At 42.9% G+C, this 10,642-nt stretch overlaps 2 protein-coding genes across 2 annotated transcripts; one reads left to right on the forward strand and one right to left on the reverse strand.

Annotated features, from left to right (window-relative positions):
* Positions 1 to 1,188: 1,188 nt before the first annotated feature.
* LOC137822281 (uncharacterized) lies at positions 1,189 to 4,020 on the reverse strand. Its single transcript, XM_068627168.1, has one exon. It carries the CDS (start codon positions 4,018 to 4,020, stop codon positions 1,189 to 1,191), a length of 2,832 nt encoding a protein of 943 aa, XP_068483269.1.
* Positions 4,021 to 5,454: 1,434 nt separating this feature from the next.
* Positions 5,455 to 9,192, forward strand: LOC137821993 (auxin transporter-like protein 5). The gene is made up of 8 exons (XM_068626832.1): positions 5,455 to 5,827; positions 5,949 to 6,134; positions 6,227 to 6,339; positions 6,455 to 6,638; positions 6,764 to 6,861; positions 7,998 to 8,205; positions 8,275 to 8,532; positions 8,609 to 9,192. The coding sequence occupies exons 1-8, from the start codon at positions 5,672 to 5,674 to the stop codon at positions 8,849 to 8,851; spliced, it is 1,446 nt and encodes a 481-aa protein (XP_068482933.1). The 5' UTR covers positions 5,455 to 5,671; the 3' UTR covers positions 8,852 to 9,192.
* Positions 9,193 to 10,642: the final 1,450 nt, after the last annotated feature.

A 10,642-nucleotide genomic window follows, 5' to 3' on the forward strand; every position in this document is an offset into this window, starting at 1 on the left:
GTCATGGCCGTCCTTCCCTTCTTCACGGTCCTTGACAGCTTTCTTCATGTCGGACACCCAGTCGTCTTCTCCTTTTTCGGTGACCATGCATTCCCCGATGGAGACCGACGGAGCCGATAAGATCTGCTGAATGACAGAGGCGTGTCGGCCTTTCGTCCTAGCGGTTGCCAGTTTGGACAGGGTGTCGGCCCTCAGGTTTTCTTGTCGTTTCACATGATTTATCTTGACGTTTTGAAACTGACTGATGATGTTAACCACTCTGTGGTAGTATTTCAGGAGCAGAGGATCTTTGATTTGGTAGTTCCCATTGACATGCTCGACCATGAGTTGTGAGTCCGTATGACATTCCACCTTCTGAGCTCCCACATCTTTTGCCAGCAACAGTCCGGCTATGAGCGCTTCATATTCTGCTTGATTGTTCGAAGTAGGGAAACCAAAACGCAAAGATTGCTCAATTTGTATATTTTTTGGCCCTTCCAGAACAATTCCGGCTCCCCCACCCTTCTTACTTGAGGAGCCATCGACATGCAAGACCCATATGGTTTCAGGTTCTTGGCATTGCTGTAACTCTGAAGTGAAGTCTGCCAAGCATTGGGACTTGATAGGTCCTTGTGGTTCGTATTTAATGCTGAATTCGGACAGCTCGACTGACCAACCAATCATTCTTCCGGCCAACTCGGGTTTTTGCAAAATCTTATTGATGGGGAAGTCGGTTCGCACTATAATCTCGTGACTTTGGAAATATTGTCGTAGCCTTCTGGAGGCATGGACGAGGGCTAGAGCTACCTTCTCGATCATTTGATACCGGGTTTCCGCATCCTGTAGTACTCGGCTAATGAAGTAGACTGGTTTTTGTTCTGTCGTGCCTTGTACTATGGCGGCACTTACGGCTTCCGGCGACACGGCTAGGTAGACCAGTAGAGGGATCCCATGGACGGGTTTGCTTAGAATAGGCGGTTCGGCCAACGCCTTTTTTACCGTTTGAAAAGCTTCTTCGCAACCTTCGCTCCATGTGAACTTCTCTGCTTTCTTCGTGAGCCTCAAGATTGGTCTGATCTTATCCGCTAATCTAGGCATAAATCTGGACAAGGACGTCAGTCTTCCCACCAGCCGCTGAACTTCTTTCAGGTTTTCCGGGCTTCTCATGGTTTCCAAGGCCCGACACTTGTCCGGATTCGCCTCGATTCCTCAGCTTGTCAGCATAAAGCCTAGGAACTTGCCTCCTTCGACTCCAAATACGCATTTCTCTGGGTTAAGGCGCATGTTATACTTTCTTATCTGCTGGAAGACCTCGGCCAAGTCGTTGGCGTGTTGTTCCACGCTATCGGATTTTACAATTATGTCGTCAACATATACTTCCATGGTCCTTCCTATCTGATCTCGGAACATCTGGTCCATGAGCCTCTGATAGGTGGCTCCAGCATTCTTGAGGCCGAAAGGCATGACCTCATAGCAAAAATTGGCCTTGTCGGTAATGAAGGCTGTCTTCTCTCGGTCTGCCGGATTCATGCGTATTTGGTTGTATCCAGAGTATGCATCAAGAAAACTTAACACTTTGTGACCGGCTGCACCATCTACCAGCCGGTCAATGCTTGGCAATGGATATGCATCTTTTGGACATGCCCTATTAAGATGGGTGTAATCAGTACACATTCGCCACTTTCCATTGTTCTTCTGCACCAGGACGATGTTTGCCAACCACGTGGTGTAATGCACTTCTCGGATAAACCTAGCATCCAGTAGTTTCCTGGTTTCCTCTTCGACTATCCGTCCTTTTTCTCCCACGAATTTTCTCTTCTTCTGGGCTACCGGCCTAGCCTCCTTACAGACTGATAGTTTGTGCGAGATTATGCAAGGATCTATTCCTAGCATGTCGGCTGCCGACCATGCGAACAAGTCTGTGTTTTTGTATAGAACAGCTGTGATAATGTTCTTTCCCTCTTCTCCTAAGGTTGATCCCAAACGAGTATTCTGACCTGCTCGGCCCACTCGGCATGGCACCACCTCTTCCTTGGGTTCCACTTGGGGTTCGTCATTAGGTCTTGGATCCAAGTCATCACTCAAGGATATATGATGAACCTCGGCCCTCCGGGTGGGTGTTCGCGGTGGCAGAATCTTCAAACTTGCCGCGTAACATTCTCTAGCAGTTTTTTGGTCGGCATGGAGAGTGACCACCTCTCGGCCTCTACTCGGGTTGTCGGCCGGGAACTTCATGGCCAGGTGAGGAGTCGAGACTATAGCTCCCAATTTGTTGAGAGAGGATCGCCCGATCAAAATATTGTAAGACGTTTCGGCGTCGACAAGCAGGTATCTGATTTTGATCGTCCGACAGTCTCGATTTCCTTCTCCAAATTTGGTGTCCAGGTCAATGTATCCTCTGGTGTTGACTCTCTGCCCCGCGAAGCCAATGATTTGTTCATCATACTGGACAATGTCGTCGTCAGATATGCCCATCTTTCGGAAGGTCTTCCAATACAAGATATCCACAGAGCTCCCTTGATCTATCAGAGTTTTCATGATGACAAAGTTGGCTACCTCGATTGTGACTACCATAAGGTCATCGTGCTTCGGATTTATGTTTCTGAAGTCCGAATCCGTGAAAAGCATGGGAGGCAGGCTTCTCCTGTTGCTTCTGCTGATGGAGTACACCGAACTGACCGCCCGGAGGTGTCTTTTCCGGGAGGATGATGTAGTTCCTCCTCCCGCGAAACCTCCGACGATTGTGTTTATGACTCCCCGTACCGGCATGGTTCTTCGATGATCTCTTGCTCCTCGTCCTTCTCGGCCGTCCCGGCCTCTTCGGCCTCTCTGCTCGTTTGCCTGCGTGTCCCTACGCCCTTCTCTCTTTTCCAGATCAACTTCGTTTTTCCTCTCCTCTCGGCTTGTCTGGACAAAGCGTCGCAGATTACCAGCTTGGATGAGCTCTTCAATTTTATCCTTCAGTGCCCAACAATCTTCTGTTGTGTGCCCAAAATTGCGGTGGTATCGACAATGCTTGGTTTGGTCGGCACTCAACGGAGTAGGAGTCCTGCTTGGTGTCTTCAGGAGATCTGCATTGAGAGCTTCCTCTAAGACCTTTGACCTTTCGGCAGTCAAGGGGGTGTAACGGTTGAAACGTGGTCCCCTGGGTAAGTCTCTGGGCTTCCCAAAATGTGTTAGCCTGCTTCTGTCTCTCCTCCTCTCAGGTTCGTCGGGCGCCTGAGCTCTACTCCGAAACTCTTTCAACTCCTCCAGCTGCATGTATTTGGTGGCTCTTTGGCGCAACTCATCCAATGTTGCGGCCGGTTGCATGCATAAACTGTTCGAGAATGGTCCCGGCTTCAGCGCAGTCACCATGTGGTGCATCGCCACTTCGGGACTTAGGTTTCGTATGTCCAACGCTGTTTTGCTGAATCTGTTCATGAAGGCCCTCAAGGTCTCCGACTTCTCTTGCCGAATATTCACTAAGGCGATCGAGGTGAGGTGGTGTGGTCGGCTGGTAGTGAACTGTGCTCCAAACTTAGCCGCAAGTGTGTCGAAGCAATCTATGGATTGAGCTGGGAGTCGAGTAAACCAGCTCAAGGCTGCCCCCTTAAGTGAGGTGGGGAATATTCGGCACCACAACGCGTCTTCCGCCGTATGCAAGCCGACCTGTGTCAGGTACGCATTTACATGCTCATCCGGATCCGTGGACCCATCATACTTGTCCAACGTGGGGTTGTTCCAGGTTCCCGGCAAGGGGACTTCAAGGATGGTTTCAGTGAAGGGACTTCTTCTAGGCGCCGTGTTTAGCACATTATTTGGGGTCGGCCTTACGTTTTCTTGATACGAGCTCCCGGCCTCATGTGTATCCGTGTTCGCATGATCTCTTGAGGGGATATTATCCATAGCTTCCGGTACTTCCGGCTTCTTAGCAAGCTTTTCTTTCATTTGAGCATTCTCCTTCCTCAAAGCTTCCATTTCCTGCTGCATCTTCAAGATTAACGTCATAGGATCCGGACGGCTGGTTTCTTCTTGTGCATTCCTATCGTTACCCGTCATGTTCCTCGTAGTCACCATGCGGATAATTCGTGGGGTTAGTGTTCTCGGCCCCACGGTGGGCGCCAAAATGTTCCTACAAGATCTGACCCTGCAGAACACTTCTTCTGATGATGTCGTATCGTTCTTCTCGTCTTGTCGGCCTTCCGGTTGGTCCTCCGGTTGGTCTTCCGACTGGATCTTCAGCTTGGACACGATGGGGGGAGTACCTGCGAAGACACTCCGACGATCAAGTCAGACCGATAGCTAGGTACCAGAAGAGTGGGGAGTGAATAGTTACCTTGGGTGATGTGCCTCTTCTGCTATTTATACTGCTCTAGGTGGGCTATGGGCGCTGTGGGCCTGCTTTAGGGTCCAAACGAAGACCCAATTGAGTCTTAACCGTGCTTACCATTTAAGTTGGGTTGTTTATGCTTAATTACGCGTTTAGCTTCGCCTGTTGTCGTCTAGTCGGTTTTGTCGTCTATCCGGTCTAGTCGGCCTTACGGCCATCTGGTAGTACAGAAAATAATCTCATATTGATCAAATGAGAAACATAATATTTTTTTTAGAGTAAAACTAATTTATCTAAAAATGATGATTTTTTTAGTCGGTCAAACTAATTTGTGGGGCAATTTGAATTGGTCCACCAATTTTCTTCATCAAGTATTTGCCTTATAAAACAATTATTCTCCATCATCGCATGTACAGTTTTAATTGAGAATAACGTGTTATAAAAAAATGTTTTCTTTTAAATTTACTGATCGTCAAAATTCTTCTTAAAAATACACTCCCTAGTTCAAAAAATATTGATGTTTCAGTTGTAAAGATTTCACATTGTTTTCAAATTTTAATGAAATATTAAACTTTATTTTAAATTTATCTCAAGTAACTTACATCAACCAAGTCATCCAAACAAATGAGAAAATATATAAAATTACACTACAAGAAAATCATAAAATAGAAACTCATTTTAGAAATAAAAAATAATTAGTTGTTATAGTAATTAAATTAGAAACAATTTTAGAGACTAAAAAAATTTTAATTTCTAAATTAATTTTTATTATTATTAAATGATTTTTAAATTGGTGTTTAATTAAATAATTGTTGCTAATTAGAGATCAATTTTGAAACCATTTAACAATAATAGAAACTAATTTAGAAATCAAAAATTTTGTAGTCTCTAATTTAGATAATAACTATATTATTTTTATTTCATGATTTTATTTATAATAGTAATTAATAAATAATAGATTAAATTATTTAATAAAAAATAATAAGAACAATTATAAAATGATGGATAAAAAGATGTCACTTGTACTATTATTATTTAAAGTCTCACTTTAATCATATAAAAGAATACCGAATATTATATTAAAAAGAATAGGTTAAAAGATTATTATTCTAAATCTTTGCAGAACAAAAAGGGTGTCCACAGTCTTAGAGAACCGTTGACAGCTTTACGGAACCTTTTCTGTGATGCCTATATCAGTACAATTTTTCACTCCATATCAATATATATATACACTACCTCTTCTAAACTCCTCTCCCATTCAATTCAATCTCAACCCAGTTCACAGTACTCAAACCCATCTAGAGAAAATAAACAAATACCAACCTCAAGTGTGGTAACAAAAAGCCAAGTTATCGTGATATCTCAGAGAGAACAAAAAAAATGGCATCGGAGAAAGAGGTTGAAACTGTAATAGTTGGGAACTATGAAGAAATGGAAAGTGAAGGGAAGCCTAGGGATATAAAATCCAAGTTATTAAGCTTCTTGTGGCATGGTGGTTCAGTTTATGATGCTTGGTTTAGCTGTGCTTCCAACCAGGTTGGTTTCCAAAACATATTAATTCTTTCTTCTCAAGATATATTTATGCATCCAAAAAAGGGCTTATTCTCCATTCCATGCATGTAGATTCGATATTTACACTTTTATATGTTTATGTCAGGTGGCTCAAGTTCTGCTTACGCTGCCTTACTCATTTTCCCAGCTGGGAATGCTTTCTGGCACCCTTTTTCAACTCTTCTACGGCTTGCTGGGCTGCTGGACTGCTTACCTCATTAGCACACTCTACGTTGAATACAGAACCAGAAAAGAGAGAGAAAAATTTAATTTCAGGAACCATGTCATCCAGGTCCAACTCTCCCACTTTCAAATCTGAATTTTCCTTACCCTTTGGTCTTTGTAACTTTAATGTGTCTGTTTAACACAACGTAAGTATTTCAGTGGTTTGAGGTTCTTGATGGGCTCCTCGGGAAGCACTGGAGAAACGTTGGTTTGGCCTTCAACTGCACATTTCTTCTTTTTGGGTCTGTTATCCAACTCATAGCCTGTGCAAGGTATCATCTAACTCCAATGCAAAAATCATTAGCTGATTTTTACTATTATTCAGATGAATAAAACTCGTGTTCCGCAACTTATTTGGGCTAGTAACATGGTTAACTTTTTTTGCAGCAACATATATTACATAAATGATAATTTGGATAAGAGGACTTGGACTTATATCTTTGGAGCATGCTGTGCCACCACTGTATTTATCCCTTCCTTCCACAACTACAGAATCTGGTCCTCTCTTGGCCTCCTCATGACCACTTACACTGCTTGGTACCTCACTGTTGCCTCTCTCCTCCATGGCCAGGTAATAGTTTCAAATTTGCAAATAAATAACTACTATATTATTCCCACTATATATGCTTTATGAATATTATATTTGTTGGTGGTTGCTATAATAACATGCGATGTTATGTTACTATGATTGTGTAGGTGGAGGGGGTTAAGCATTCAGGTCCGACTAAATTGGTTCTATATTTTACGGGGGCCACAAACATTCTCTACACATTCGGGGGACATGCCGTTACTGTGTAAGACTGATATATCTCATCTCATATACCATTCCTATGAATTGTATCTTTTACGTTTTGACAACTGTTTCTTTTCTCCTCCTTCGATTTTGGCTTCGTTATACGTAAATGTTGCTGCTAATTGGATAATTCTTGAATAAATTTATCTGCCAACTTTATTTTTTAGTACTTAACTGTTCTTACTGCTTATGAATGCTAAATTGGATGGCAAAATAACGAGGCAGGGTGCATCCATTGGTGAAGTGAAGCTAAATGTCATTTTCTTTAGGAAAATGATGGTTTGACAACATTGCTCCATTTTACTCCCCACTAAATATTAATATTTTAATCATTTTTAATTTTTTTTAATTTTAAAAATTATTTTAACATTTTATATTTTGTCTAATATTTTATTAAAGACATTTTTTTATTTTAATTTTTTTTATTATAAATATTAATATTTTAGTGTAGGTATAAACTGGAACTCGTATAATTTCCCTTTTCTTTATACTCAAACTTGACTTTTCATACACGAGTTGTCAAAATGTAGCCCATGACCATCTTAAGTCCCTTTCCCATTGATTTTTTCTTTTTAACTTTTAGACGAGAATCGTAACTTTTCATGTTCGGTTAGAAAATCAAAATTCTGCTGCGGACTTTTTTGTCAGATGTTATATATTACTTTTTTTTGGAAAAAGAAAATAATGCTGATACGCATGCGTGCAAAAGAAGGCCCCTTTTTTCTGGGGAATCCTTGAGCTCTTTTTTGGTTGTAGAAAGCCAAGGTTCTTTCTTTAAAGGATCAGCTTTAAAGCTTTTTTATCATGAGGACAGGAGTGTTCCAGCTTTCCTTCTTGTAACTTTCACAATTGTAGCACAGCTGCCACAGCTGAATGAAACATTAAGCCAAAAATTTCCACTTTTATTGTTCTCTTCACTTTTTTGTATTTTGTTTGTATATAAACTCCCACGTTGATGGCTAATTACTTTAACACCTGTGATTACTATTAGTATTTAACTTTAAATTGTAGAAAATGTGGTTTATTTGAACTGTATTTTGTATTTCATGAAAGTATATTTAAAAGATAGTAGTTGTAGAAGAAAGTTGGTGGAGTAAATTGGTGAAAATGATGATGTTTTGTGGTGACATGGGACAGGGAGATAATGCATGCGATGTGGAAGCCTAAGAAATTCAAGTCCATATACTTACTGGCTAGCTTGTATGTACTGACACTGACGCTTCCATCGGCAGCAGCAGTATACTGGGCATTTGGAGACATGCTTCTTGATCACTCCAACGCTTTTTCTCTCCTTCCAAGGTCACCCTTCCGTGACATGGCTGTCATTTTAATGCTCATCCACCAGGCAAGTAATAAGTAACTAACCACTCCATCTAATTCATAGCTGACAACTAACGATCAATAGTAACTGCAGTTCATAACATTTGGGTTTGCATGCACGCCACTGTATTTGGTGTGGGAGAAAGCAATAGGGATACACGAGTGTAGGAGCCTCTGCAAGCGTGCTCTTGCCAGATTACCAGTGGTCATCCCCATATGGTTTCTCGCCATAGTCTTCCCCTTCTTTGGGCCCATCAACTCCACCGTTGGATCTCTTCTTGTCAGCTTCACCGTTTACATCATTCCCGCCCTCGCTCACATCTTCACCTTCAAATCACCCGCTGCTCGACAGGTACCACCGTCTCTGCATTTTCATTGCAATTTACAACTGCTTCATTTCATTTGATTACTGATTGAATGCAATGCAGAATGCGGTGGAGCAACCTCCGAAGTTGGTGGGAAGATGGGCAGGTGCGTACACGATCAACGTATTTGTGGTGGTGTGGGTTGTAGTGGTAGGGTTTGGATTCGGTGGATGGGCGAGTATGGTTAACTTCGTACACCAGATTGACACATTCGGTTTCTTCACCAAATGTTACCAGTGCCCCTCACCCACCTCCGTCCACCCGCCACACCTCAACGCAACCGCGCCTTCCCCTCGCCCTCACTGACTCTCCTCCACTCTTCAATCCTCTTCCTACCTCATCAATGCTGGATTCTTCTATTTCTTTCTCTTTCTCTCTCTCCCTATGCTACCTACTTTATCTCCTTAATTTCTCCTTCCCATTCTCACAAAAGAGACAAAATAGAAAGGAAAATTTCCACCTTTAAAACTGCTTATTGTTTTTTAGTGTTGAACCAGACACACAATTTCACGTTAATGTTGCTGAACACTTTAAAACTAGACAAGGACAACAGTCCAATCTCATTCATGTTAAACATATGTATCAACTCCGCAAGGGTTAATTAAGTTACCTCATAAATTATTGATGCTTTTATTTTACAATTTTTTTTAATTTTTCCTCTCACATTATCTTAATAATTAATGGACGGTTGAAATAAATCTAAGGCAAGAATGAAACTATTTTAATAAAAAAAGTATAAAAAGCATATATTTATTACTGTTCCTACAAGATCTGACCCTGCAGAACACTTCTTCTGATGATGTCGTGTCGTTCTTCTCGTCTTGTCGGCCTTCCGGTTGGTCCTCCGGTTGGTCTTCTTCCGATTGAGTCTTCAGCTTGGACACGATGGGGGGAGTACCTGCGAAGACACTCCGACGATCAAGTCAGACCGAGAGCTAGGTACCAGAAGAGTGGGGAGTGAATAGTTACCTTGGGTGATGTGCCTCTTCTGCTATTTATACTGCTCTAGGTGGGCTATGGGCGCTGTGGGCCTGCTTTAGGGTCCAAACGAAGGCCCAATTGAGTCTTAACCGTGCTTACCATTTAAGTTGGGTTGTTTATGCTTAATTACGCGTTTAGCTTCGCCTGTTGTCGTCTAGTCGGTTCTGTCGTCTATCCGGTCTAGCCGGCCTTACGGCCATCTGGTAGTACATATGCCCCCCAGGCTTAAGTGAGTTGGCTAAAATGTAACGTAGAGTCGAATTGCCGTGAGCCTTCAGTTTGTTGAGGTTGAGTACATTGGCTTGTACTCGAGGCGCGTGCACGTGGTACTGTGGGATGTGACCACTGGGTAGGATCTCACGCGTTCATTGCATGTGGATCCAACGGTGGGCATTCGTTGTGACGCTTCGCCTTCTCGTTTTTCTCACCTATAAATAGGAGTGGCAGTGGGCTCCAATTTCTTCACGTGATTCATGAACTAGCTCCGAGAGTCCGACAGCCGAGTGATATTCCTTCGTTCCTTGTGTATTGGTTGAAGAGTTTCCTGGAGGTAACAATGTCTCTTCTTTCGGCTGCTGCCTCATGTCCTGTGTCTAGGGGGTCTGATAGGGAGAGGCCATTGGCTGATGATATCCCCGTCATAGATGCCGAGAGTGCCGAAGGCTCTTCTCGGGCTGTCGGCCCTTTGAGTCGGGAAAGTGAACAACCCGCAGAGTCGTTGTCATTGAGTGGGTACGCAGGGGAGGAAACCCGAGAGGCCGAGTATAAATGGGTACATAGTAGCGTTCGTGAGTTCTTTTCTGTCTTTACCAAAGTTTCGTTGCTTCAGGATTTTGTAGATAGCGTAGATATTGTGTTAGATGGTGTGCCTAGTGGTGCTTTCGCTCTTCGTAGGTGTCGAGAGTTTGAGACTGTTTGTTTGGGAAGGGGGGAAGGGCAAAAGGACTTTTTTTATTTCTATTCTTGTTTGTTTTCGGATATGCATATCCGCTTTCCCCTTGATAGTTTTTCCATGGAGGTGCTGCGTGTTTTAAATGTAGCCCCCACACAACTGCACCCGAATAGCTGGGCAGCACTCCAGGCCTTTCGGTTGCTTTGCGATGTGTTGAGTCTTAG

Source organism: Phaseolus vulgaris, chromosome 9 (assembly GCF_000499845.2).
Source record: "Phaseolus vulgaris cultivar G19833 chromosome 9, P. vulgaris v2.0, whole genome shotgun sequence".
In the NCBI taxonomy this organism is placed as follows: domain Eukaryota; kingdom Viridiplantae; phylum Streptophyta; class Magnoliopsida; order Fabales; family Fabaceae; genus Phaseolus; species Phaseolus vulgaris.